Here is a 27,517-nt window from a genome sequence, read left to right on the forward strand (position 1 = left end):
ATGGCATGGTTCGGTACCAGTCTGACTCGAAGCGAATCCGTCACATCAGCAACGGGCAACGGATTCGCTGCAAAGGGCATAGCCTGACACCACGACACTTCCCTTGGTGGGTATGGCAAAGAAGAAAGAGGAAATATCAGTACTCCTTTTGGATACAATGGAAGTATGGTTAGGCAATATAGCTAGCGGCATTGTACTATTGCAGACAAGAGTGGGCAGAATACTGGAAGGGTAATGGATAGGATCGACAATGTTACTTCTTTTCTCAATCTGGGTGAGCGATTCTTCCACCAATGATGCTTTATTACGACTCAGAAGAAGGCTCTCCATTCAAGGAGAGAGATGAGATTTTGATTTTGAGCATTCCCCATGTGCTCTTTTCATCGGTAACTGTGTGGGCGCGGCACGACTTAGCATGGTGGACGGGATGACAGGAGATCCTCTTCTGCCAAGCGCAAAGAAAACAAAACTGCCGTAAGCCGTTATTGCTGATCATCCAAGGGATATCATACGGTAGGGTGGCGCAGCTAAGTGATGCGTAGGAAGGATCTTGCATCCATGAGATTCGCGTGCCATTACCCAGTCTGCAACGTGATTTCACACACTAACCGCATAAGACACACCTATACAATGCACTCGCGAGGTTTGAGTGTACAGATTCGTATCGAGTGTTAAGGTCGAGACCCTATATTGGTGGGCTGGGACATCACTGCGCATCATTATACCGCTTGACCAATGAGTCAATCAGCGAATCAAAGAATTCGAACACAATGACGAAATCATGATGAGGTGGAGAACTGGTTATCGCCGATGTGCTCCAAGAACACACAACGGGCAGGCATCATTATCATAACAGTGTACTGTGAACCATTCAGTAACTACATGGGAAGTGTTTGGAAACGACATGGGCACACCGATAACAACATCGATCGCCTCTGCCTCGGCAGATATGTGCATGTTAACAGGGGGGTCGGATACGCTGTACGGTGCTTATTGTGTGTAGCATGAAGAATGCTCACAAGTGCGCCTGAACAAACCAACTACAGTATGCAAGTACTGCCGACTCGAGTGACCGATCATACATTAACCCGAGGTGAATGTTGTTAGTCTACCAGCACACACTATCTACCCTCGATGAGATGGCACCATTTCCTTGCGCAGTGACAAGACCAATGATCGACCATGTGTGACCATCGAATTCGCGTGGTTGAACATCCCAGGCATACCTTCACCAGTCAGATGCAACAGACTGGATATGTGCAGACACCTCTATTCTTAAGCGGACTCGCCGAGCAACCAAAATCATGCAACCGGCTCCGAATTTGGACATCCGCGACACCATGTCTCGGGGGGTGTAGCAAGTGTCGTACAAACCCCTGCCTGGCACGGCACTCCCGACGCCTCACTCCTGCGTTACCGACCCAAGGCCCCGGTACCACACCCTCGGTTGGAGTTCAAGGATGACAATCCACGTCCATATTGAAACGTACGTGTATATACCCCATGACGGCAACAAAAAAAACCAAAACCAAAACCTGGTGTGGCTGTACTGGCGTCTAGGCCCCAGGTCGCTCCACTACGCAGGCCGGGGGTAGGCGAGAAGGCAAATGCGTGTCGATCAAGTTCTTACTCGATGTCATGCATGAAGGTTGCGTAAACGGTGGGCGAGTTGGTCCGAGGGCAAATAACGAGGTTTGGTATTCCGCGGAACGGTGATTATTCGCCTTGGTAGTGGCTCAATACGGATTGCTTGACTTGTCGGCCCACAGGTCTTTCCAAAACTGCCTGAAGCCGTATTGTTTCTCGCGGCGTTCGTCTCGCACACGGACTGGCCCTCCAATGATGTTGTCTAGCACGCTCTTCTGGCCAGAGCTCTGCCAACCATCCACTTTCTTGGGTGGTTTGCGTGCGCGATCAAGAATAGCCCCAGCGAGCTGAGGTGCGACGTCAGCGAAGCACGAGTTCAGCTCGCGCTGCAGGTTGAAGTAGGGTCTTTTGGCCAGCTCGGGTGCTTGTAGATTGTAGCTGCGCGCCTTGTCGTTGAGGTCCTTGATAGCGACGGTCCAGTAGCCACCTTCAATGCGTTCCCAATCTGGGTCACGGAAGGGATAGGGCGCAGGTGGTACTTCTGGCTCTGGAGTAGGAACAGGTACTTCCATGGTTTGGGTAGCCGTATCTGTTACGGTAGCTGACCCTGGGTCATGCGCTACAGCTTCTGGCGAGGCATCAAGCGTGACCATCTTCGCTACAACTTCTTCCGTAACCACGGGTTTCGCATTCGGTCCCTCACCCGCTGGGTTTACCTTCAGTCCCCCTGACAACGTAATCTGCGACATGTGCCCATCATCATCAACGGCGGTGAGCGTCTCTTGTTTCCTCTTCAAAGGATTCGCAATAAGTTCTGCCTTAGCAAATGCTTCAGCTCTCTTGATTTGGTCCAGCAGCGACCCGCCTTTGCTAGCTATCACACGTGCAGCATGCCTTTTCCAATCCGCCCGTAGACGACTCCTGAACTTGCTTGCGGCTGATGTGAGTTCTTGCTGCTTCTCGATCCATGGCGGCACGATCTCCTGTTTTTGTATGATCTTGTTCATGAAGTATTCGGTCGTGTCGATAAAGGGGCTCGATGCATTGTAGTCTCTCTCCACGTTGGCCGCCTTCCCGCGCGGTATGTTCTTGAACTGGCCACGAGCAATTGCATCCTCGATCCTCTTATTCGCAAGAGAAGCAAGTCCTTGGATAGACCCAGGGACAATCGCACGCGCATGCGGATCAAAGCGATCTTTGAGCTCTTGCAGCCGCTTCTCCCGGTCTACAGCCTCCATGTGTTCGTCTTCCTTGATTGTCGCATATACGGTACTCCTGTCGCGTGCATTGGCTAATCTCAAGCCATGGCCCTCTTTGCTCCGAGCATGTCCGGTATCAATCGACTGCGGTATCGGCACGCCGGGCATCTTCGGTGGTCTTCCAAGTCGCAGCGGCTTGTGAGCATCATTCAGCATACGTAGACTGGCATCGTGGAGAGATTCGGTGCCCGTCCAGGCTTCGGTTGTGGCAAGGTCGCGTGTGTGGCGAGAGGCGTAGTCGGGCAGGACTGCTTCGGATGATCTGAGATTCGCGGAGGCGATGCGTTGTTCGAGTTGTGCTTTGAGGTCTGCACTGAATCCCGCCTCTTCCACGGCCTTGAGGGCGCCATGACCTCCAGATTCCAACGCTTCTTCGCTCATATCCCGCATTCGTCGCGTGAATGCACCTTCTTCTTTCTCAGCTTCCATTCCCGACTCGTCCCCCCCATTTCTTGCGCCTTCTTGCCCATGCTTTCCGTCATCCTCGTCTTTGCGCTGTGTGGCCGTTTGTCCATATCGCCTCAGAGGCCTAGCCGCCGTGGCTCGGGATGTAACGAAGACATGGGATCTTCGACTCGCACGCAAACAACCTGCGCAGATGTTCTGTCTTGAAAATGCAAGTGCGGGCATACAGAAGAGTCAAGGAAATAAGGATGCGATGTTGAAGGAGAGTTCGCTGTGAGTATCGAAGAAAAGGCCATGTCCCACGTCATGAGTGGTGGCTAACTCCAATGTCTAGCGCGAGGCTTATCGATAGCTAAGCCAGCCGAGGCTTCATTGTTACTAGAATTCCGGCACGCCTCCTAACAATAAGATTGCATTATACTGCACTGACAAGATTTTGTATACGATCTCGGACGATAATACATGGGCTTGGGTGCAAACTCAAAACAAACAAAGTCAGACACAATCAGCCACCTGCACCGCCGCCGCCCTCGGTGATAGCAGCAATCAACAGGTCCAACAAAGTGTGTCTCTTTTCCTTTTCGCTCTTGATCATGCACATGGCAGTGGCCACGAATACTTGATATAGCGTGCTTCTCTTCATCCGTAAAATCCTCGCCGTATATTCTTCTTCTTCTTCCAAACCCCCATCAATCCCATCAAGGATGGATGGCGCATAGTCGTCGATCAATCGCAAGATGGTAGCATCGAAGAACTCCAGAGTACCATTCTTCCTACGTGCAACAGATGACGTGTATGTTCCTAAACATACCTCAGCTCGCTCTTCCTTCTTCTCTCCAGTGGTTGGTAACTGAGCGACTAGCTTCAGGTGATTGAAACGCAACAACAGGCCGCAAGTACGCGATTCTTGGACAGAACCTGTTCCTTTCCAGAAGAATTCAATACCAGCATAGTGGAAGTGGTAGCATCTTGTGCGCCGAGATAGAGGGTTCGTCCACCGCAAATTTAGTGTCTCGGTGGCTGTCATAGGCTCTTCCGATTTGACACCAGACTCCTTAACCACATCAGGATCTAGGCCATCACCAGTCTGGCGGGTAGCTTTCACTGAGTGGACGTAGTCTTTTCCCGTCTCGCCCCACAGTCTCCATGTTCGCACTTTGTAGCCTTTGAGCTTGTGGTCGTCGAGCTTGAGCGCTTTCTTGTCGCCTCCGTTATGCCGCCATCCAACTACTCCACGTGGATCGATGATGCCAGGAATCCGTGGGAGTAGCTGGAGCTTGTATTCTTTCCAGAAGCAACCTTCGTGTATTAGAACAGCAGGCTGCGCCGTGCGCTTGCTGCTGCCCGTATAAAGAACGCGAGGTGGCACATGGAAGGCAAGGTATGGTCGGTGCAGGAAGAAGGCATTGTCGTCTGGTTCGACACGAGGTAGTCCGGCGTCTTGACGTTCCTTTCTCTCCTTGCGCCTCTCCTTCTGCTGTTTGATCGTAGGGCCAGAACGCCGTTCCAATGCAGCATCGGTGACCGGTGAGATGCATTTGTGACACTCGTGCTTTTCGTAGATGTGGAAGACGGATCTCGGCTTGATGCTAACTGGCAGCTCAGGGCCATCCTCCATAGGCAAACGAGTGACCTCGACGCCTTCAGTCGATGATGGAGATGTCGTCGTGATTATAGGGATCTATGCAGTCTTAATATAGACCCAGCGGGAAGCTGCAGATATCAGAGTATGCATACCTTCGTCCCGTCCAATCCGTCAAGCTTGACTGTGTTGGTGTCTCCTGGCTCTACCATAGTCGCCATGGCTATTAATCGCGAGATTCATTTCTCCTGCATGCAGAATCCAGTTAGATGTTCGAGCTAGCGACTTCCTATATGTTGCGATTTTCGGTATCACCAGATGATGCACGAGGGGTCGTGCCAAGCACTGTTGTGGAGGCTGAGCCTCTCGCTCTGCTCGTGTTGACATCGCATTTCATGTTATCCAATGGGAACCTCGCAAAATGGGTGCTTCAGGTAATGTGTGATACTTCCATTGGTCACCATACCTTTGGAGACTTTGCAAGCAAATGCATGTGCTTATTAGGCAGACTTGAGGCAGAGTCCACAAACAACTGAAAGAGCGCGACGCCTCGCGACCGCATCCGTGGTGTAGCAAAGCTCGTGCGAATAGTGACGTGATTCTGGTGTGCCTTCCAGGCAGTGTAGTATGCAATTTCATCATGCTATTTACTGACTTTCAAGCACCCTCTTCGCACCGTCGCAGATGCGCTTGACCTCTTCGTGTCCTCTCTTTACCACCTCTTCCATTTTCTTCTTTGCCTTTTGAAGATCATCCGGCAGCACATCGCGGTTCAGCTCAAACTTCCTCAACTTCTTGTTATGTTCCTGTCGCTCTTTCTGTATCGCTTTGTCAGCTCGCTCGGAGGCTTTAATAGCCGACTCTACAGCCGCACGACGCGATTCACCTGTCGGAGGTGGGAGTGGGACTTGAATCGTGAGCGGGTTGGAGGACTCGGGCGTGAGGGGTGTGAGCGAGTGTGGTGAGGCGGCGATGGCGGTGCTGATGGGCTTGATGTGCTGTATGGTGTTAGTACGCTTTGTGTTGTCATAGTAGCTGCTTAAACCTACGGCTTCTTCTCCACATATGACATTCAACACTCTCCCTCTTGGAACGACTTGTGCGATATCTCCCAGTCTCACACTCTCTTTGCCCTGTCCTGCTGTGCCTAATTGCACCTTCAAACTCTCCACAATATCCGGGTTCATCTTTCCTCCACTGCGCAGCTGACTGAGGTCATGTGTGAGCTTCTCTAGAGCCTTGAGGATCTGCGCTTCCAACCCCGAGACATCGTAGGCTTCATCGGTAGGCGTGAGTGGCCCCGCGTTGTTCACAGGCGGGGCTGAGTCGGTTCGCGCATGGGCTTTATTCGCTTTACCGGCCTTCTTTTGTAATTGTGTGCTCACTGAAAAGCTTCGAGTGGCATGGGAAGAGCATTGTGGTGTTGGGCGCAATAGAGGACTGGGTGGTGTGAGCGGAGGGGTTTGCGCAAAACAGCCATTGGAGCTTACAGTCTGCGGCTTGGTGCCTCAATTGACCTCGAAGATGCGCATAATGAGCTTCTAGAGCTAAGACGTAAAGCTGCACGTGGTATGGCGGTACGTGACATGGTTATTGATACTGAAGGATAAAGGCTTGCTTGCTGGTGCTTCTGTTTGGGAATGCACGGACGATACTTAGCACGCGACAGGGACGTCATCGCGTCTGGGACATGACATGCTCAAGAACGCTCCTGAATATTCGATTGTAACTTTCTATGTAAGAGACACTACACACATCCGTTCGGTTTTGGCTTTTGTGCCGAAATCCTAAAATACAATAATGTCCGCATCACAGCGTACCCTTAGGAGACAAGTCGTGAAGCGCTCCACCTGTCAAAGGGTCCCGATACCAATTCTCTTCTGGATCGTTCAAGCACTCACCCACTGTTACCAGCTTAAACCCACGCTCCTTCGCGTTCTTGATCATGAACGGTGTCCACCGATACACCGATTGATGATGAGTATCGTGCGCTAAGCCCAGCCAGGCTCGGACTCCCTGACGGTTACCCTTACTCGTAATCCTTGCCATGAACTGTTCCTCGGCGTAGGTATAATTACCTGCCCAGTCTCGTCCATCAATATCGTTGGAAGTCTTGCGAGGCAGAGTCAGTTTACTGTTCCATGTTCCTTCAGACGTAGCGGCATCCATCCTACTCACCACATGGTATCCGAGCTCTCCGACGTCGGTCTCGCATTCGGCCCCACAAATGTTGAATGGTGGGCGCATGTACGTTGGGAAAAAGCCCAAGATATCGATGAATCCAATCTCTCCTTTTACAAGTTCATGTCTGCGCTGTTGCGAATCCAGCTGGTCCATGTCCAAGTGGGCCCAGGTATGTCCCGCAATCTGGTGTCCTTCATTGTACATCCTTCTTACAATTGCAGGGGTCTTATCACTGCGATGATTGACCAAGTCGTTATACAACTTCATACCTGAGACGAAAAAGGTTGCCTTAACATCGTTTTCCTTCAGCATGTCCAGCAAACCCAGAGTCCACTGCGAGGGGCCATCGTCGTACGTAAGCGCAAGTGTGTTTTCCACCGTACAACTTCTGATTCTCTTTCCATACGGAATGTCCCCTAGCTTTGGTCTGGGCGTAGCTGACGTGTTAAATCCCGGTGGCCATTTAGAGCCATCACATGCTAGTCCAAACTCCTCGAGGCACATTGGTGCCCCAGTATAGTTTGGATCCGACATGTGGTACCCCTACTCATAATGATTAAGAGAGCAACTCATGCGAAGAGATTTCGATTACTCACATCTTCTGAGCAGCAATGACTACAGGACGACTCACGAACTCCTGGTCCACACCTTCCATAGGTGAGGTTCTCGACGCTAACGAGTGGCTGTGGTATGGGACATACGTTCCCCAACGGATAGTAAAAGAATGGGTTGAAATCTCCGATCGCACTACTCATGATGGCTTGGATTGATGAGTGGCCAGTTTGGGGGATACTCTAGCTTTTCTAGACCACATTTCAACGGTAGCATGGTAAGACGGTTGCGTGAGCTTCTCGTCGTTGTTGCCATGTCTGAACACTTACGTTGGCCGCGTTGCACATGCTCACCGCTCACTTCTGGATTTCAAGGGTTTGGTTTAGCCACTTGCGACGCAGCGGACAAGGTAAAGCCATAATAGGCCCGAACTCAACGAAATTGTAACAGAATTCGCCGGTCGTGCTCTAGTAAAGATCTTCGAATTCGGACAATTACACGGGCCGATAGCCTCCTTACTGAAGCTGAATTATCCTTTTTCTTATTAATATCGAGTAGCCAAAAAGTGTGTACTACAACACAACGACCAGCCGGAGAAAGCAAAAGAATCTTTTGTAAACTAAACTCGTATCACTTCGTAACAGCTGCTCCGTCTGTTATCGGTTCCAGACATCAACCCGCACATCTAACAGAGTATCTAGAATTCTATAGTCAAGGCCGGGTTGTTTCGCAGCTACCACAATCGCGTCAAATGTCTTCAAAACGTCCGTCTTCCACAGGCTTTGTTCTAGTCTTGGTACCTCAGGTATAGCCCCTTGATCTACCAAGGGATCGCAAAACATGAGGTCCACTTCGCCAGACTGGCGCATGTAGTTGAGTAATTGCAAGCCGGGCGAATTGGATAGATCCGATTGGCCAGGCTTAAATCCGACTCCGACCACGAGGAGATTTGGTCGGTGTGTTGCACCATGCTTTCGATGGGTTTCTTCTAGTAGTGATGTGAGAAGCTGACTGGCGATGCGTGAAGGACGCGACATTGTTCGTTCGTGGGCTTGCTGGAGAAGTGGCAAATTGCAAGTTGACATGAAGTATACCGGGTTGACGGGAATACAATGACCTCCAATGCCTAGTGAGGGGTACATAGGCAGATATCCGAAAGGTTTGCTGGCGGCTGTGTGTGCTACTTCGAAAGGATCGATTCCTAATCCTTGGCAGGCGTCTGCCATCTCGTTTGCGTAAGCAATGGCTATCGTCCTCTGGCAGTTCTCGTACAGCTTTGACATCTCTGCCACCTCGGGTTTGCTGACCGGTATAACAGTATCGAACACCCTCTCGTACAATAGTTTGATAGCATCCAAGGAGCCTGGGACGATGTCATCGAGTCCAGAAACGACTTTGGGTATAGATCTAGGTGGAGGTTCAACGCGGCCGGGGTCAACTCTCTGTTTATATATCAGTTAATCTTCGAAATTCCACTCCATAAGGTATTCATACCTCTGGAGACATCCCAGCCAGGATACCGCACGATGCAGCTAGCGGGCCAAGGAGCTGCCTTGTCATCCCGACCGCAACCGTACTCTCGATTACCACTATGGATTCATCGTTCACGTAGTTTCGGAGCACTGCTATTGCGCTGCGAACATGCGAGGAATCAACTTTGCCGTCCAATCCCACCGTAGTCGGTACGCAGACGAGAAAATGTGACGCGTTTTCCAAGTCTTTCTCGTCGTTTGAGAACTTGACATGTCGTTTTCGAGAGTGCTTCAAACGTAGCATCTCTATACGTGAAGCCGATACATCGTAGCCAATGATTTGGAAAGCGGAAGAGAAGGCTTCCATAAGATGTTCTCCAACATATCCTACCCCAACGATTGCGACAATTGGGGGTTTATCGTACTTGTTCGAGGAGGAGGTAGGAAAATCTGTCGTGCTTTGAGATGCTGTGAAGGCTAGTGAAATCATGTCGCAGAAGAGACGAGGATACCCAAACCAACGAATGCAATGGATGAGTAGATACAGGGGTGAATGTGATGTGAGGACGTCCGGTTATATTGAGATTCAGTGAATTAGTTCCTCCTGATACCCGTGGACCTGTAAGGCCGCATACGTACATGCATACGCACACTCCTACTCCGTCTCGAGACACATAACTATACCATTGATGATGAAATTTGATTAGGAATTGTTACACTAGACCTAAGTCTCGATACATGCCAAGATTACCTTCGGCGCTACCACGCTTGTACCGGCCCGGATGTCTAGTATTACCGGTGTCACTCCGAACTGGTACGGAGTTAAGATGGGAAAGAACTCTGAATAGCCGGTTCAGAAAAGAGGAACCCTATATATGCAAGTCGTGAAACGACGCAGTCGCGACCAGGCGCCTGGCAGTACTTCGGAGATGTGTTTTGCAGTTTATCCTGATGTACACCGCCTGAAACCAGTATTATACACAGCGTTCCAGATGCTCGAATGTTGTGGAGACGGCTATGCAGATCCTCATGGCCTGTTCTGCACCTGAAAAGTGTGCAAGACAATAAAAATGCATGTTGCTCCTGCACAGCTTTCATCTACGAAAGCAACAAACCAAACATCCTCCACAATGGAAATCCTCGATACCGCGAGCTCGGGGGCTCATATCGCAGGCAATATCAAGAACACGCCCAACAACCTCCGGAAACGATCCTTCTTTTTCTCGTCCCGGACATTATCCAGTGCAATCGAACACCTACCAACCGTCGATGCGCGGAGACTGAGGATCGAGAAACATGTTGCGCTGGCTTTCTTGATACCGCTGAAGTAAGTGATCCTCTACGTAACGTACAAGAACTGGATCGCTAAGTACCAGTATATAGTTGCGTCTTAATCTACATGTTTGCAGATTGGTCTAGATTCTTTTGGTATCTGTTTCCACAACTGATGCTCCGATCCATCGTAGATTTCATTGAAATCACCCTCGTTGTTATCTTCTTCGTCATACGACGATTGTACCAGCGTCAACCAAAAATTCCAGAGAAGCCAGAAAACTTTGTTTATCTGCTCTGTTGCTACAACGAGTCGTACCCGGAGCTAATGATTTCATTGGATTCTTTGGCCGAGCAACAGTCACTAGATGCTCACAAAAAAGCCATCGTCGTAATTTGCGATGGTCGAGTCAGCAGCAAGGGCGAACCAAAGACAGCCGCCGCCTATCTGAAAGAAGATATCGTTGAGCGACATTCCAGTACACTCATGGCTCAGGCTTACACTGCATGGGACGGTGCTCCGATGGATGCTGAGATCATCAAGGGCGAATTCAGAGGGATTCCAATCGTTTGTGTCATCAAGAACGAAAACCGAGGAAAGCGAGACGGAATCGTTCTTATCCGATCTTTCATGCACAAGTTCAACCAGCGCCATTCGAAACCCTCGTTGGCGATGTTGTCACCGGAACTGTTCGCTGAATTGACGAACTTTCTTGAGAAGGCCTCCATCCTGTCCGTGGATTATGCTGTTGGAATAGACGTGGATACCAGGTTCGACCCGAAGTGCGTCTTCAATCTCATGCAGACTGTAAGAGAAGGCGAAGAGATCATGGGAGTGACTGGTTACATTCGACCAGATCCCAAAGTTTTGGGGCCATTCTCCCTTTCTTACCTCTTCCAAAACGCCGAGTATCTGATTGGCCAGCACCGCCGTCGCCTCCGTCAAAGTCTCACTAGCAGGAAGGTGACATGCCTGCCCGGATGCTGTCAACTGTTGCGGGTCACCGAGTATACCTGCGGCGATCACATCTTGGGCAAATTTGGATATTATCCGAAGGATACCGATGGCCTGTTCCGAACAATCCGTTCCATGATGAGCGAGGACAGAGACCACGTGTGTCTGGTCCTCTCAGAGTACGCCCATGTCCGGACACGTGTATGCCTCTCTGCGCGAGCATACACATCAGCGCCGAACACCCCTTCGGTTTTCCTAAGTCAACGCCGTAGATGGACGTTGGGGCCACTCACAAGCGACAGTCTCCTTGTCAGTCGTAGATCAACAGGCTGGATTGAGAGAGTAGCCGCGTTTGCTTCGGTACTGCATTGGATCGTCAACCCAGCGCTCTACCTTTCGAGATACTATCGTAAGTACCGCTGCAACTGCAACCGCTGATACTAGTCTGACACCAGATCCACAGGACACCTTGACAACCAGACGAAGTCTTATCTATTTTTTCTGGAGAACTACCGACTGATATATGACATGCTCGTCATCATCACAGCCTCCGACTCAGTTCTTGATGCCATTCAGTCGTTCGTTGGGGCCGTCATGTACGGCATCTTTGCCCCGACAGTTAACTTTATTACCCAACTGTACGTTCTGTACAAGTTGGACGATTTCCGGTGGGGCAAGACGCGCATAGGTGTCGTGGACAAAGCAGAGTAGAGCCGTTATATTGTTTCAGGGCTTGTTTTGGTAATAGTGCCACGCGTAGGACGAGAAAGTGGAGAGGTTGGCAGTTTCTTCGTTCCCTCCCTTGCTTCCTAAGCCCCTGAACTAGTCGCGCCCACAGCCAATCGGAACGCCACTCCTACGTCACCCCTCGTGATACCCGATGGGGCCGTGAGAGAAACTTCCGGCAACCGTTTGTGTGTTTACAGTTTATCCTGCCATCGCACCTACATTACTTACGAAGCATGCTGGAAGAGCATAACAGCTTGTTAAGATTACCTAATGAGATGGCGCCGTGCTCGCACCTTCTCGCCTTTGTCTAGACAACCCGACAAATTCGTTCATTGCCATGGCTTACATGATTACTCGGCGTGGCATCGATCGTCCCTTTCGTTTACGTCCTTCGTCGTACAGGTAGAGTGTTGACACCGGTTGCTCATACGCCCGACACAGATGCCACCCATGAGCTGTATAGATTACTCGCCCTACAGTAGCGGAAGTCAAGCAGACCGCTATATTAGTGGCACGCGGGCATGAGCACGCAAATGTACGACAGTAAGTGAGGCTCAATAGACCTTGGCATTGAGTCAGTCGAGGGTTTTCGCAGGCGTATCAAGCAGATGATAAGGCCGCCCTGTCAACCACGCCTCAGCCACGATCTGACATCACCGCCGATCAACAACGCATCGCACCAATACGCGGCTCCGCTCATTTGCTCCAACGCGCAGTCCATGCGTCTGCGCAACGGGAAATTCGAATGTGCAATGTTTTTGTCAGATTTTAGAGCAACGGGATGTCCGTTGCAGGGGCAAAGTAATCATGTCCACGGGTGTTTTCCCTTCCCATGGCCGGTAGGAGAGGCTTACTGCGGCCAGCAACCTTGATAGCCTCGCTGTGCCCGCCGCCAGACCGCCCTGTTACCGCCACACTGGAAGTGCGGCATAGGTATGAACGTTGCAGTTTGCTCCACGATCTACCCGCAGGCCTGCGCATCAAACCTATGTAAGGTAGCCTACCCCAGATTTCTTTCACCCCGTTTTGCTGCCTTTTACCCGCCCGAGTCTTGATCGAACTTCGACCCACTTTTCGATACTCACTTCACTACACTCGATACGGGAGGGAAGTCGCCGTACATGGCTCCAGTCCCAGCTTCACTCTTATCTGAGCTTTAACAAGATACGAAATCATGGCACCGCTCAACAGCATGGATTTGCTCGCCTTGGCAAAGCGCTTCCCCGGAACAGCTACGACACGCACTTCACCACCGACAAGAGAGAGCATGACTACCGAAGGTGGTTTTCTCGAGGCATGGACTCAAGGATACAACGTTGGAAGCTTGATTATCCTCATTTTGATCGTTTTCTGCAACTACCGCTCTGGCATATGGCTTCATAAGCTTATTCTACTTGAGGTGAGTCTTATTGATGCCGTAGTCTTCTGTGATCGCCTTGCAGCTGTCACATGAAAACTTCCTCAAAGTTCTGCTATGCGAACCGCTTAAGGCACAATGGAATACTGACCAACTCAGCTTGTTCTTGCCATCTGGCACGGCACATTCATCTTCGTTGAAGACCCGGATTATGGCTGGTTCCTCAGCGCCACTGCGAGCCTACTTTTTATATCATACTTTCTCCACAACATCGTCGCATGGCTCAAGATCCGACCCTTCTTACCGCTCTGGGGGTCTCGCTTCTTCATCATATCACTACTTTGCGTTCAACCGTTCTGGATAGCAGAGGCATGGTCGAATTTTGCTTACTTCAACCAATTCGAATACGGCTCCGACGTCAACCTTCGTATGAGACCTTGGGAGGCTCTGGCCCGTGATCCGTGGTGGATATTCACTACCTGGCGGCTCATGCACGCTATCAAGAAGACTTACGCTTTCAATCTTTGGACCCTTGTCGGAATAAACAGGAGATTCGGCGTCATGCTGGCGTGCATGATCTTGTCGATAGTGTTCCTGCTAACCGACGTTGCTGTCAGCGCCGCGAAGGTGACAGCCAGCAGCGGTATCAACCCGTATTGGCGATTTGCGCTTGTGTTCAAGTGCGCATCGGATACCATCTTCCTCGACGACTTCAAGTCCGTCCTAGATGATATTGTCGCACGCAAATTCAGCTCCGTCGGGGACACCGGGCGTCGCGGTTCCATACCAGGAAGTGGCCCTCAGAAGCGCTCGCGCTCAACCTCCCGTAACGATGAGTTCATTGAGTGCAGCACTCTCGAACGGCCTGACAATTCGCCATCATATAGCAATCCGTCAACGATGACCATGCGGCCGAAATTCCGCTCTCCGTTCTCGAAGTTCCACACAGCATCGGAAGTCCCGACCATCCACGTACAGCAGGCTGAGTCTGAGCCGGCAAGAAACCCCAGTCAAGACAGTTGGGACAGCCAAGGTCCCGTTCCACCTAGACCAGCGCACACGGTATATCGCAACCCGGAGTTGAGTGTGAACGAAAGCGATGGGAGCCTGCTGATCGGCAGGCTCGTCTGAAAGGGTTTTGATGGCCTACGAATTCGTGAAATACCACAGTTGAGTTCCTCATGAACTTCAACATACCTTTCAGCATAAGACGAGATGCTGCATTGCTTGCGCATCTCCTCAGGCGTGCTTTCGAGTATACAAAAGTCCTTGAATTGGCGAGCTTTGTAGCCCTCTCGAGCATGATGCAGTTCTTGTCACTGCGGCAAGCGGCAGCACAAAGTAAGTCTCACCTCTGGCATATTTGTAGTATGAGTGCGGCTAACATTTTCACCAGAAGCGCTGCACCTTGCGCAGCTGCGAATACCAGCGCCGAATCGGTGAAGGAAAGCGTGTGACAACAAAACAATAATTTGGATGGAAGCGACGGTGGAAGCGATTGGAAGATGAGGCGGAAGAAGGAAAGGATCTGAGAATGATGCTTTGCATGATACCCTGGCGCAACCTACATTTCCACGTTATAGTAATGAGCAAATCAATATTCAGTATCTATCATTCACATACAGCTGTTGCACCTTCCTCGCAAGCCTAGCACATTTTGCAGAACCCCGCGTTCGGTGAGGCATACAGCGCTTACGTTTCCGAACGGTATCACGCGATTCGTCTTACCCAAGCCACGCGTTAGCTCGGCTGTCTCTACAGGGCTGAGTGTGTGAACACGAAAACCTGCCTCAGCCTCAAGTGCTTGCCTGACGAAATTCATGCCTCTTTCTAGTATTCTAGCGAGAGAATGCATACGACGTCTTGCGTTGGGTGGCTTTCTCCCCAGACTCGGACGCGTAATGAAAGGGATGCGGAGGCTGGTTTCGAGAGCGTCAACGTATTTGGCACTATGATTCAACGTCAAGTATGAGCGTGTTCCCAGGACATAAATTGCATAAAGACCAACCATAATCATGCATCTACTCTTCAAACGCTACTGCTACAATATCTGAAATCATCATCAGTGAAGATCTAGTATCTACTGCCAAGAATGGCATCACCAACAACTCCATCTAGCACTGCTACCACACCTGAATGTACTACCGCCATTCCCGGTCCTCATGGCTATGTCCCGCCATCCTCGTGCAATGCACTTTACCTCTACAACCCCTCCTTTTCCGCTGCCGTAGCCTTCGCCGTCCTTTTCGGTCTCCTCACAATCGCGCACATCCTCCTCGCGATTCTCCATCGGAAACGCTTCTGCTGGGTGATCATCACAGGCGCAATCTGGGAATTGACATCCTTCATCTTACGTACCCTCGGCACGCGAGATCAACAAAACGAAGCGTACGCAACTGCATCAACATTGCTCTTCCTACTAGCACCACTGTGGATCAATGCGTTCGTCTACATGACAGCCGGCCGACTGGTCTACCTCTTGCATCCCAGAAAGAGACTTTGGGGTATCGAAGCGGTGAAGATGGGTCGCTGGTTTGTGTGGCTTGATATCCTTAGTTTCATCGTCCAGGCAGCGGGCGGATTGATGATGAATCAAGAAAATGGGGCGAAAGTGATCGGGATCGGCAAGAACGTGTATATGAGTGGCGTGGGTGTGCAGCAGCTCTTCATTCTGATCTTCCTGGGGATGATTGTGAGATTCCATATCGATATGCTGAGATTGGAGCGCGATGGCCGATTGTGCGATAACAATGGCCGATGGAGAAGAGTTGCGCTGTGGAAGTGGCTGACATATACGTTGTATTCTGTTCTTGGACTGATCACGATACGCATCATCTTTCGGCTCGTGGAGTTCTCGGCCGGTATTGATGAATCGGCGAATGCCCTCATTGGGACAGAAGGCTATGCACTAGGGCTGGATGCCGTACCGATGATGTTGGCGCTTTCGCTACTAGCGGCTGTGCACCCGGGTGTCGTCTTGAGAGGGCCTGGAAGTGAATTTCCGTCGCGCAAGGAAAGGAAGTTGGAGAAGAAGGCAAGGAAAATGAAGAAGAATCGTGGAAAGCTGGCCTTATTGTGGAAGACAACGTACGTAGGGAAGGTGTGACAAGTCATCACGTATGAGATTTGGAACGAATGTAGGACCTGGTGTTACGCGTTATCGTTCGAGTATTGTCAGTGTTATCCATTGTCTTATAGATCTTGTCTTATATCCAGCCACGTGGAGCCTGAACAGCAGGATGTGGTAACTGTGGTGACGTGCTCAGGTGACTGACGCCAGATACCCTCCAACCTCTATTTGGTAGCAGCTTAATTCGAACCTTTCTGCTGCTTTTGTCGGAGTCATTCCATGTCGATATGGGACTCAGCTTGCTTTGCGCGTCTTTTGGTAAACTATAGATTAGCGTCGGCATGGCTGATGTCTTCCAGATACCGGCCGAGGTATCTTTGGATGTTTTGATAATTGTCGAGACTAAGAATATCAAACTAAGCGTCAGGAGCAGGAATGGGAAGATAAGCCATTCCCATTGGACTGAAACATATTGTTCGTTGTAGAACGCTTCACCCTGGAGCATTTCGTTGCTGTCGGAGGATCTCACTCGATTCGTCATTGCTGTAGCAGGCTTTTCTACATGTCGCGTGAGGTTGTTAGGTACCATCCAGGGACTGTATGGAAGATACCGCTGGGAGGGACCGGACATGGGAAACTCCTTGTATCTGAGCCTGGGTATCGCAGAGACGTTGCTTACGCTGTACGAAGAAGGGAAGAAATCGTCAAAAATACTCATGAAATTACAAGCAGTAACGTTGTTGGCGCCATATTCAATCATCGTATCGGTGGGTTTAGCGTCGTTTGGACTGACCCCTGTGGGTACGATGGTGATGTTTTCCTTGTATTCAATCAAGGTTCCGCCTCCTTCTTCAGCCGGAATCTCCCATGAGTTCCATGGACTTGGCCCGATGGTGGTGTTATGGTATGATTTAACGACGCGTTCATTGTATCCACCCAGGTCGTAGAATGACTCGAGAGTCTGGACACACCAGGAGAGAACACACTCATGAACCGTGGGAGTTTTGTTCTGATGTACACTTTCTAGACCACCGGTTGCCGAGGCTATCAGAGCATCAAAGATTGGGTTGCGTGTGTTTTTGAAAGCCACCGACCCGACATCGTAGAGACGCTCCTTAGCCGGGAAAGTCGTGAGGGGAATTGTTCTAAGCAACAGAGTTTCGTCGTGGATATCGTCTCCATTGGTTTTGACGGTATATCCCGAGAGAAGGATCGGAAGTTCCGCCGTTGCGTTCAGGAAATGCCCACACACCGTGTTATTGGGGTAGGGAACCTCGGAAATAGGTCCTTCCCATTTCGTACTCCAATCTACCGTTGTCTCCAAACAAGCAAAGGTGATGCCTAGGAGGTCGCTGACTTCTGCGCATTTGCTACAGACAGCAAGTGTGTCGTAGGTCGGCCAAGTACAATTGCTAGTAGGGCAAGATAGGGGAATGTCTGGACGATAACTTGTGCCAAATGGAGTAGGTTTGCTACCGTTCCTATAAAGGAACTGCTGGACAACAGGCATCACGTCGGAGTTGTAGATGCTGGTTTCCCATCCGCCCTGAAACTCCGTCTGATAAGGAGGGTCATAACGAACCAGGTATGGTATCTGTCCAGGCATTTCATGTAGAGTCCATTGATTTGGGAAAGTTACCACCTGCTGGAAAAAGGTGTCGATCGCAAGAAGCAAAACGATAAGCAGTGCACCCAGTGCAGCCAAAGAGCGACCTTTTGTTCGAAACAGTAGCATCAGGGCACCAAGGGGTCCTCTGGAAGCTTTGTCGAATATCTCGAAGTCCCACATAGCCTTGGACTCATGAAACCAATTCCATTTCAATTGCCCAAGTGCTTCCGATGTTGGCACGATCAGGGCAGCAGAAGAAACCTTCCCCAGGACGTTAGTCAAGGTAAGATATAATCCGCTTTGAGACAATGGGTGTTCTTTGATCTGAAGGTAGATACAGATGATTGCGATCATACACGCCGCACTGATACACCAACTCATCATCTCAAACAACCACCTCTTGAAGACATTGTTCGACGCGTTGTATTCGGCTAACTTTTTCTCGACTCGTTGCGTGAAGTCAAGCGATGATTTCGCGTTTTCCAATGTATCATGCGAGTCTGACGCATGGCGTCCTCTGTGTCGTGGACCTTGCTGTGTCGATGGAAGCTGATATCGTGTCGCTGTCGAAGTAGAAGCCATTACTGTAGGAATCGCGTTAATGGAGAGCGGGCCGTGGTACTTCGCACGAAAGGTGAAGGATGGTAGTCTTGTGGTAAAAGCTGTGTCTCGACGGATGCTTGAAAACAAGACGAGACCTAAGGTAGTACACCGGCGCCTAAGAAGCTGCATAACCTTCACACCCAAATGCAACTCTATCCTCAGCCATGATGGGATAGTAGCGCTAAGCTGCACGTGTTTCCACTGAACGTTGAGTATGCGCTTCGTTATCACGCGCCTATGGGAGCCTTGCTGTTAGCGCTGCGACATGGTGCCCGGCAGTTAATGACGCCGTGATCGGCATTCTGGCAATGCGCAGCTAAGGAGTGCGGCTATGTGCAACGATAAATTCAGGGTCAAAAGAAGTAGTGACACTTCCCAGTACTCAAGAATGATGATGGAATTTGATGGAGAGGGGACGACAGACGGAAGGGCGAGCCGGAGCGGAGCGGCAAACGCTGGCTGGGCTAAGGCTCAGCAAGCGAGATTGGCTCTGCGATGACGATGCTCTGTGATGCCTCACCAAAGTGTACCTTTAAAGTATTCGGTGTGCTCAGTATGGATATGCTTATAGGTTACGGGTGTCATTCATACACCGCTGTCTGCATCATGTCACCACAAGCAGCTCATCTTAGACCATTGTTCTCTTCACCAAATCTTCGATGTTTGCACATGCTCATCATAACAGAGGCTCGCAACTATGTGAAACCCGGCGGAGCCGTCAACACGGGCTGCACCTGACCAGACACCCTCCACCCTTGTTTCGGCATCAGTCTGATCCTGACCTTCTTCGACCTTCTCATCGAAATGGGTCTCGATGTCACCGATGTTGCGAGTCCCTCCTGAAGGTCTCTCGGCAGACTATACATCAGCGCCGGCATAGCCGAAGTTTTCCATATACCCGTCTCGACATCCTTCGAAGTTTTGACAATGGTAGAAACCAAGAATAATAGACTCAGTACCAGTAGTAGCAGTGGAAATATGAGCCATAACCAGTTGATATGAACGAATTTTTCCTGGTTGTGTGCCTCTCCATTGAGCATCTCGTTACTGTTGACGTTTGACCGTATAGCGTTGGTAATGGCTGATGCCAGTCTCTCCATATGATGTGTGACGTTGTTCGGTGCAAGCCATGGACTAAAGTCCATGAACCGAGTAGCGGGGCCATCAGGGTAATTTTTAAACCTCAACGTGGGTTTCGAAGACACATTCTCAGCCGTGTAGGTCGCAGGATATAAGTCATCCCAGGCAATCATGATCTGGAACGCCGTTTCATTCCAGACAGAATAAGTGATGTTAGTATCTGGAGAACCTAATCTTGGCACTTCGAAAACGATGTTTGCTGTGTAAGCGAATAAACCTTTCGTGACAATCCATGGCCACGGAACAGGGTCAGTTGTAGTGTCGAGAAAAACCGCCTCAACGCTCTCGTTGTATACTCCCCACTCATACGACGACCTCGTACGCTGAACACACCATGATAGTACACACTCGTGAACTACAGGAGGCTCGTGATGATATACACTATCAAGACCATTCGCTGCGGATGCAATAAGACCATCGAAGATAGGTAGCGGATATTCTTGAACGAGAGAGAGCCAGTGCCATAATAAGGCGCTTTTGTGTCTATGTCAGAAAGAGGAATGTTGCGCATCAACAAGGCTTCTCCAGTTGTGTTCCTTATACCATTTTCTTGCATAATGTATCCAGAAAGAAGTATCGGCGTATTCGACGTAGCATTGAGAAAATGACCACAAACCGTCCCGATCGGATACGGATCATCTGCCAGTGAACCTTGGCGTTTGGTACTCCAGTCAATTGTTGTATTAAGGCAAGCGTATGTAATGTCCAAGTCTTGGGAAACATCCGCGCAACTGCTGCATATCGCCAGGGTGTCATACTCAGGCCAAGTGCATCTGCTAGTAGGGCAGGAGAGTGGTATGTCTGGCCGAAGACCTTTGCCGAACGGTGTTTGCGTCCCGTTCTGATAAAAATAACCCGAAATTACAGGGTTCAATATTGGATCCATCTGCCCCTGTTCTAAACCATTTCTGAAGTACGTGAGGTAAGGCGGGCGGTACGCCTTGACAATTGGTATCGAGCTTGATGCGTTCTGCAAGGCCCAACGATCCGGAAATGTCACCACTTGCTGAAAGAAAGTGTCAATAGCAAGTAGTAACACAATTAGCAAAGCCCCCAGAGCAGCTAGGGATCTACCTTTCGTCCTGAAAAGAAGTAGTGCGGCACCCCATGCCCCGCGCGATGCCTTGTCAAAGATTTCGAAATCCCACATAGCTTTGGAAGATCCGTGAAACCAATTCCACTTGAGTTGTCCAAGTGCCTCTGAGGTTGGTATGATAAGTGCGGCGGATGCTACTTTCCCCAAAATGTTGGATATCGTGAGAAATCGTTCGCTCTTGGTCATCTCTTCTCCGCTGATTGATATATAGATACCAATGATGGCGCCCATGCATAACGCGCTCACCAGCCAGCTGCCTGTTTCGAAAAGCCATCTCTTGAAGACATTCTGGGACGCATTGTATTGCGCCAATTTCTTCTCTAAGCGTTGTACCAAATCTAGAGGTCTCTTCGCCTCCCCATCAGAAGCGAATGGTAGTGACGTGTCGTGTTCATAGTTTTGGGCGTTTTGCGGTGGATATCTTGAGAATTGGTATTGCGGAAGCGTAGGTATGTGGCCATGTGGGTAAGCTGAGGCCGTGGATGAGTAACTGGGTGGCTCGTTCATTGGAACGTATCAATTGAATAATCGTGTCTCTCGCGACTAACAAGTGGATGTCATATGTTGTCGAAGTCGCGGTATAGTCTTGTGCAAACTCTACGTAAACTTGAGTCTTTTGAGGGACGTGACCTAGTTCTGCAACTTCTTGACCTAGCATCTCATTATGTCCTACAGTTGGAGATACCCAACCGCCGGACACGCACTAAGCTGCCGAAAAAAGAAGCAAGCCGTTGAAGGGTTGAATTTAGCGCTGAACTTCATGCCGTAGATGCGAGTCCAGGGTCATGCAGACTTGGCAGGTCGGCCTGGTCTAACCATGTTGAACTCGCATGTGGCTTGGCGGTACGAACCAATTCAATCGGGCGATTTACCGCTTGTATTGACGCCTGGGCGTGATTAGCCGAATTAAAGATAGAGACGTGCTCAAGGTCGACCTCAATTACGTTTCTGCTTTGAGGATATGATATATCGGCTTCATGAACGATGAGTGGTGAACCTCCAAGGCCTCCTGCACATGATTGAGATTTTGACACAACAGCGCTAGTTTCAGGCAGTAGAATTCAACTGTTGATAGCAATTACAATATCGGAGATAACAGGCCTTCCGTATTCATATGAAACCCGGAGGAGCCGAGGGTACGGGCTGAACCTGCCCAGACACCCTCCAGCCTTGTCTTGGCAACAGCCTGATTCGCACCTTACGGGAGCCTTTGTGCGTGGCTCCACCGGAGCTCGTGGTTGAGATGATGCCCCTCTGAATATCTGGTGGAAGACCATACATCAGCGTCGGCATCGCTGACGTTTTCCAAGTGCCAATGTCGCCGTGACTATGACTCGAAGTCTTCAACATGGTGGCGACCAGGAAAACGATACTTAGAAGTAGCATGATCAGAGGGAAAGTGAGCCACGCCCAGTGAACTGCTACGTAAGTCTCGAGGGCATAGGCAGCACCAGTGATCAGCTCGTTGCTACCTGCGTCTGATCTAATGACGTTGGTCATGGCCTGGGCCATTCGTTCCATGTGGTAAGTAACGTTGTTAGGAGCAAGCCAAGGGCTGAAACGCACGGAACGGAAGAAGACATTGTCAACAGCGCTAGTCCTGATCTTGATAAAAGGCTGCGCCGTCGAGTTGGCAACCGTAAGAAACGAAGGGAAGATCTCATCGAGGATTACGACGATGTCCAGGATCGTGACGTTGGAAACTCCGAAAGGAATCGCGTTGGTCTTTATAGACGGCGGAAGTATGCTGATGTTCGCTCTGAACTCAGTATCGGTCACTTGTATTTCCGGGTGGTCCTCTGTCCACCATGGCCACTCCTCCGCGCTGGTTGTGTTCATGAACGTCTCTATCACTTGCTCTTCATATCCTCCGTTCGAGTAGGAAGAGCGAAGTGTTTTGACACACCATGACAGCATACATTCCTGGGCGATAGGGATCTTCTTCTCATAGACGCTGGCTGCGGTACCATCCGGGGAGCTCACAACAAGTGTGTCCAGAAGGGGGTACTGTATGTGCTTAAAGTTTATAGATCCGCCATATAATGGTTGCCTGGACGGGTTTGTAACAAGCGGTAGAGTGCGCATAAGGAGTGTTTCTCCATGGGATGTGTCTGTACCATTCTCTACTCGAAATCCGGACATGAGAACTGGGTTGTCGCTGGTAGCATTCAAAAAGTAACCGCAGGCGTTTCCTATGATATGGTTAGTTAATGTTTGGTACCAAATTGCTTTGGGCCAGCAACTTCGAAAAGAGGAGCCAGCATCATAACAACGTTGTACATAACTTCCCTGACTTGTGAGAAGTGAAATAATGATAAACTTACCTACAGGAAATGTGTCCTCCGTTCCAGGACCAGTCGAATTCTTTATCCAGTCCATCCTCATAGTAAGACAAGTGTATTCGAGTAAATGTGAGATATCTTCACAAGCGCTACAAATCCCCAAAGTCTCATACGGCGGCCATTCACACCTACTGGTAGGGCAGGCTAGCGGTATCTCAGCTTGAGTGACGTTCCCAGTCTTCGAAAGATGGGTACCATTACGATCGTAAAAGAATGGCGTCATTGCTGTCTTCAAATCGTTGTTCGCTATGGCCGACGGTACGTCGCTATTCCAACTACTATCATAGAGAAACTCCACGGTTGGTTTGTAACGAATGGTGCGTGGGATGAAGCTGTCTCCATGAAACTTCCAACGCTCCGATAGATCTGTCACCTGCTGGAAAAAGGTGTCAATTGCCAGTAGTAGAACCGTCAAAAGTGCACCTAAAGCAGCGAGTGACTTGCCCTTTGTTCGGCACAAGAGCATAAACGATCCCCATGCTCCACGCGATGCTTTATCGAAGATTTCGAAATCGAACGCGTCCCTAGACTTCTTTCCATGAAACCACATCCACTTCAGTTGCCCGATGGCCTCCGATATTGGCAAGATTAGTGCTGCCGAGGCAATCTTCGAAAGAATCGTGATGATGGTCAAGCCGGGAGGCCATTTGTTGAAAGATTGATCATGAAGATAATAGAGTAATCCGATAATCGCGCCTATTGTCGCCGTTAGCATACACATAGATCGGTCCAAGCTGAAGCGATCCCACCCATGCAGATAGCGCTTGTCGCCACGCTGATTATCTCGAATAGCCAGCGTTTGAATACACTTTCAGACGTATTGTATTGCGCTAGCTTCTGCTCGATGCGCCTTGGGATATCCAGTGGATGTTTGTTGTGTATGGATGCTCGATAGGATGGAGGAGATGGTATGTTCGAGCCTTTATTGACCGACGAGAGGTATGGATATTGTGACTGCGCAAGTGAAAGGGGTAACGGTCGTCCCTGTTGTCGTGACATTATGCGAGAGTTCTCCTGACGGAGCTTCGAGGGCACACAAATGGTCAAAAAGGGACGCTCTGAAGAAAGTGTTGCAGTTCATCATTGGCAACCTCCAGGACATGTCGATCCGGTCAACACTCGAGCGCTTAACAGTCGAGCTTCCTGCAGCTCGTTTAGGAAGAGCAACATGAACGCGGGCTTACTGTCCAAGGCAAGTGATCAGTCGCAAAGCGTCCATGTAGAAGCCTAGACTTGAGCGTCGGCGATGCAAAAATATCCTGGACTGGCTCAGCAGGAGCGCCAGACCTGTCAGAGCGGGAGTTTTAGCGCCCGCAGCGGAATTTGCGGGGATAATTCAAACCAATCATGTTGCCGGAGTCACTGTAGCGCCGAGGCGTAAGATTTCCACAGCTAGCGTGTGTGGAATTGTTCGGAGCCACGTCAAGTGCACCTGTGAGGATAGTCAGAAGTTTAAGCGCTGGAGTTGTTACTGTGGATCGGCTCTACAGTAGGCAGAACGCAAGGCGGCCTGGTTGTGGTAAGGGGTCCAAAGCGAGCCGACCTTGGGAAGCCACCCCACATGCAAGGGCCTTGAGAGCTTGTGCCTTCCAAGCTGTGACTGTTACTGCCGTGGAGGTGACTGTGTGTTCTACGTTCATGGTATACCAATACAGAACACAGATATCTCTGCGACGGGTTGGTATGGATGATACGAGCCGGTCGCTTTCCCGTTTGCGCATCATGATACAGGAGACGTTGATATTTGTATACACTTTTCGCGCATTATGGAGACAGAGGTGTGGACGAAAGCAAGAACAAGGCACTTAGTTAAACGTACAATGCGGCCTGGTTCCTGGCAGCAAGTCTAAACCACCAAAAGTAGGTATCATCGGCAGATGTACAGCGACGCGATAACTGTTTCGCGTTTACCAACGACTCAAAGAGCACATGGATCCATGCAAAGCACTCAAATCTCATGAGTGTAGCATTGTCTGGCTACACGTTGCCATGTAAAAGTTCAAATGGTCGCCGACTCGGCCGCATGTGGCTAGGCAGGCTGACAGACGATTCTTAGGTAGGCGGAGGATCATGCCCTGAGGGCGATCAATATCACTATTAATAGGCCATGTGGTTGGTTGCGTATGGTGATAGAAGTAAGCTTGTTGAGCGTGTGCTCAACTGGTCATGCCCAATGTAAACGAAACCAGGGTAGAACGGGAGGAAGTAGGAAAGATGATAGTTGCAAAGCCAACCTATGTCACCTGCCACTATCAGTGTCTATATGAAGACGTTCTGTCCACAGTCAATACTCAGATCCATCCTGGAGGTGCTCTCCGATCGCGATTCGTGTTTGGCGTCGGGGACGTTTGTACTTGACCGGAAACTCTCCAACCATGCTTTGGAAGCAATCGAATCTTGATTCTCCTGGAATTATTATCCGAAGTATTCTTCCATCCACCTTGCGAAGCAACAGCTGCTTGTGTGTCTTTCGGCAGACTGTATATGAGCGTTGGCATGGCTGAAGTTTTCCACAAGCCTGTCCCACCATCCACAATCTTGGACGTCTTGATGATAGTTGCTGCGAGGAAGACCAGGCTGAAGAGTAGAAGCGCAAGAGGAAATGTAAGCCATTCCCAATGGACTGCAATAAAGGTAGTCTGAGAATAGGCTCGCCCTTGGACGAAGTCGTGGCCATTGTGCGTTCTCACAACATTGGTCATGGAAGTCGCGAGCCTCTCGAGATACTGAGTAACGTTGTTAGGTGCGAGCCATGGGCAGGATTTGAAAGGATGGAGTTGATTGCGACCCCAAGCATAGATTCTGATGCGCCACCAGGGTGGCGATACAGCATTAGCGACCGTGATCGTGGAAGGAAAGATCTCATCAAATAGCGCCTGAGTCCTTGCGAACGTCTCATTTGACATGCCGTAGTCGTCGATCATTGGGTCCGTTCCAGGAGGGTGTAGGCTAAGATTCCCCTGAAATTCTGTCCAAAAGGCCTCCTCGCCAAGAGACCATACTGCTCGGCCGATCCATGGATAGGGCCGCTCACAGGCGGTCGTATTGAGGAATGTTTTGGTCACCGTTTCTTCGTAGTCCCCCCAAGCGTAGGTAGATTTGAGAGTCTTGACACACCATGAGAGCATGCATTCTTGTGCAACTGGACGTTGGCGATCATAGACACTGGAAGCAGTGCCGTCAGCTGCACTGACAATTATAGCATCGGGGAAAGGCAGGTAGACCTCCTTGAAATGTATGGAGCCGCCGAACAGTGGTGTTGCCGAAAGAGGATTAACAGAAGTCATTGCTGCCGACAACGGTAATGTGCGTAATAGCAGTGCCTCGTCTTTCGTTGACGAGTTGGCAGCAGTAGTGTCAGTTCTAAAGCCAGACATTAGGACGGGTGCCTCACTTGTGGCATTTATCCAATAGCCACATGCATTTCCTAGCGTTTCGGCGTCAGCATAATACAAAGCGGAACTATGCATACATAGGGTGCATTACCTACTGGCTGTGTTGTCGAATTAAAGTAAACGCTGGAGATCCAGTCCAACTTTGTCGTAAGACAGGCATACGTAAGGAGCTCAGAGACATCGGTGCACGCACTGCAGACGCCCAACGTATCGTATTCGTCCCATTCGCATCGACTTGACGGACACGATAACGGTATGTCTGGCCGCTCTCCTGATCCAAATGGGACGGGTTTATTACCGTTATAATAAAAGAATTTAAGTGTTGCCTGTCGTAGGTTTATGTCTTCCATCGTGTTTGGATAACCATCCTCATATATATCTCCATTGTCGCCTTCGTATCGTACTACGCGAGGTATCTCACCGAAGCCGTCGAGCTCCCAGCGTTCAGGAAGATCGGTGACCTGCTGGAAAAACGTATCCACAGCTAACAGGAGAAGAGTGAGAATGGCGCCGAGGGCGGCCAGAGATCGGCCTTTGGTGCGAAAGAGCAGGAGGGATGAACCCCAGGCTCCACGAGAAGCTTTGTCAAATATCTCGAAGTCGATCATGTCTTTCGATTCGCTGCCGCGAAACCAGGCCCATTTTAGTTGGCCTATAGCTTCGGAGATCGGGAGTATGAGGGCGGCCGAAGCAATTTTGGACAGTACGTTTTGGGCGGTCGAGGCTTGTGGCCACTTGCTGAGAGGCTGATCCTTGGTGTGAACACATATACCGATTATGAAACCCTAAATTCGGATCGTCAGTATTGTTCCGAGGTATGCTTGAAGCCTCTTCGTCTCAAGATAACACGCACCATGCAGATAGCACTGATAGTCAAGCTGACAATCTCGAACAGTCAGCGCTTTAGG

At 50.1% G+C, this 27,517-nt stretch overlaps 12 protein-coding genes across 12 annotated transcripts; 4 read left to right on the forward strand and 8 right to left on the reverse strand.

Moving 5' to 3' along the window:
* Positions 1–1,736: 1,736 nt before the first annotated feature.
* ALTATR162_LOCUS792 (uncharacterized protein) lies at positions 1,737–3,275 on the reverse strand (the record flags this gene model as incomplete). Its single annotated transcript, XM_043308386.1, has 1 exon — positions 1,737–3,275. The coding sequence occupies one exon, from the start codon at positions 3,273–3,275 to the stop codon at positions 1,737–1,739; it is 1,539 nt and encodes a 512-aa protein (XP_043164321.1).
* Positions 3,276–3,756: 481 nt separating this feature from the next.
* Positions 3,757–5,054, reverse strand: ALTATR162_LOCUS793 (uncharacterized protein; the record flags this gene model as incomplete). The annotated part of the gene is made up of 2 exons (XM_043308387.1): positions 3,757–4,932; positions 4,989–5,054. 2 exons carry the CDS (start codon positions 5,052–5,054, stop codon positions 3,757–3,759), a joined length of 1,242 nt encoding a protein of 413 aa, XP_043164322.1.
* A 426-nt stretch (positions 5,055–5,480) lies between these two features.
* Positions 5,481–6,421, reverse strand: ALTATR162_LOCUS794 (uncharacterized protein; the record flags this gene model as incomplete). Its single annotated transcript, XM_043308388.1, has 3 exons — positions 5,481–5,831; positions 5,883–6,273; positions 6,324–6,421. 3 exons carry the CDS (start codon positions 6,419–6,421, stop codon positions 5,481–5,483), a joined length of 840 nt encoding a protein of 279 aa, XP_043164323.1.
* A 221-nt stretch (positions 6,422–6,642) lies between these two features.
* Positions 6,643–7,521, reverse strand: ALTATR162_LOCUS795 (uncharacterized protein; the record flags this gene model as incomplete). Its single annotated transcript, XM_043308389.1, has 1 exon — positions 6,643–7,521. The coding sequence occupies one exon, from the start codon at positions 7,519–7,521 to the stop codon at positions 6,643–6,645; it is 879 nt and encodes a 292-aa protein (XP_043164324.1).
* Positions 7,522–8,225: 704 nt separating this feature from the next.
* Positions 8,226–9,531, reverse strand: ALTATR162_LOCUS796 (uncharacterized protein; the record flags this gene model as incomplete). The annotated part of the gene is made up of 2 exons (XM_043308390.1): positions 8,226–9,011; positions 9,064–9,531. 2 exons carry the CDS (start codon positions 9,529–9,531, stop codon positions 8,226–8,228), a joined length of 1,254 nt encoding a protein of 417 aa, XP_043164325.1.
* Positions 9,532–10,171: 640 nt separating this feature from the next.
* On the forward strand, positions 10,172–11,979 carry ALTATR162_LOCUS797 (uncharacterized protein; the record flags this gene model as incomplete). The annotated part of the gene is made up of 3 exons (XM_043308391.1): positions 10,172–10,368; positions 10,425–11,677; positions 11,732–11,979. The coding sequence occupies 3 exons, from the start codon at positions 10,172–10,174 to the stop codon at positions 11,977–11,979; spliced, it is 1,698 nt and encodes a 565-aa protein (XP_043164326.1).
* A 1,192-nt stretch (positions 11,980–13,171) lies between these two features.
* Positions 13,172–14,485, forward strand: ALTATR162_LOCUS798 (uncharacterized protein; the record flags this gene model as incomplete). Its single annotated transcript, XM_043308392.1, has 2 exons — positions 13,172–13,396; positions 13,514–14,485. 2 exons carry the CDS (start codon positions 13,172–13,174, stop codon positions 14,483–14,485), a joined length of 1,197 nt encoding a protein of 398 aa, XP_043164327.1.
* Positions 14,486–14,535: 50 nt separating this feature from the next.
* ALTATR162_LOCUS799 (uncharacterized protein) lies at positions 14,536–14,797 on the forward strand (the record flags this gene model as incomplete). Its single annotated transcript, XM_043308393.1, has 2 exons — positions 14,536–14,695; positions 14,751–14,797. 2 exons carry the CDS (start codon positions 14,536–14,538, stop codon positions 14,795–14,797), a joined length of 207 nt encoding a protein of 68 aa, XP_043164328.1.
* A 649-nt stretch (positions 14,798–15,446) lies between these two features.
* Positions 15,447–16,460, forward strand: ALTATR162_LOCUS800 (uncharacterized protein; the record flags this gene model as incomplete). Its single annotated transcript, XM_043308394.1, has 1 exon — positions 15,447–16,460. One exon carries the CDS (start codon positions 15,447–15,449, stop codon positions 16,458–16,460), a length of 1,014 nt encoding a protein of 337 aa, XP_043164329.1.
* Positions 16,461–16,560: 100 nt separating this feature from the next.
* On the reverse strand, positions 16,561–18,615 carry ALTATR162_LOCUS801 (uncharacterized protein; the record flags this gene model as incomplete). Its single annotated transcript, XM_043308395.1, has 1 exon — positions 16,561–18,615. One exon carries the CDS (start codon positions 18,613–18,615, stop codon positions 16,561–16,563), a length of 2,055 nt encoding a protein of 684 aa, XP_043164330.1.
* A 3,367-nt stretch (positions 18,616–21,982) lies between these two features.
* ALTATR162_LOCUS802 (uncharacterized protein) lies at positions 21,983–23,257 on the reverse strand (the record flags this gene model as incomplete). The annotated part of the gene is made up of 2 exons (XM_043308396.1): positions 21,983–23,064; positions 23,197–23,257. The coding sequence occupies 2 exons, from the start codon at positions 23,255–23,257 to the stop codon at positions 21,983–21,985; spliced, it is 1,143 nt and encodes a 380-aa protein (XP_043164331.1).
* A 2,248-nt stretch (positions 23,258–25,505) lies between these two features.
* ALTATR162_LOCUS803 (uncharacterized protein) lies at positions 25,506–27,217 on the reverse strand (the record flags this gene model as incomplete). Its single annotated transcript, XM_043308397.1, has 2 exons — positions 25,506–26,577; positions 26,772–27,217. 2 exons carry the CDS (start codon positions 27,215–27,217, stop codon positions 25,506–25,508), a joined length of 1,518 nt encoding a protein of 505 aa, XP_043164332.1.
* Positions 27,218–27,517: the final 300 nt, after the last annotated feature.

This window comes from Alternaria atra (genome assembly GCF_907166805.1).
Source record: "Alternaria atra isolate CS162 genome assembly, contig: 21, whole genome shotgun sequence".
NCBI classification, from domain to species: Eukaryota; Fungi; Ascomycota; class Dothideomycetes; order Pleosporales; family Pleosporaceae; genus Alternaria; species Alternaria atra.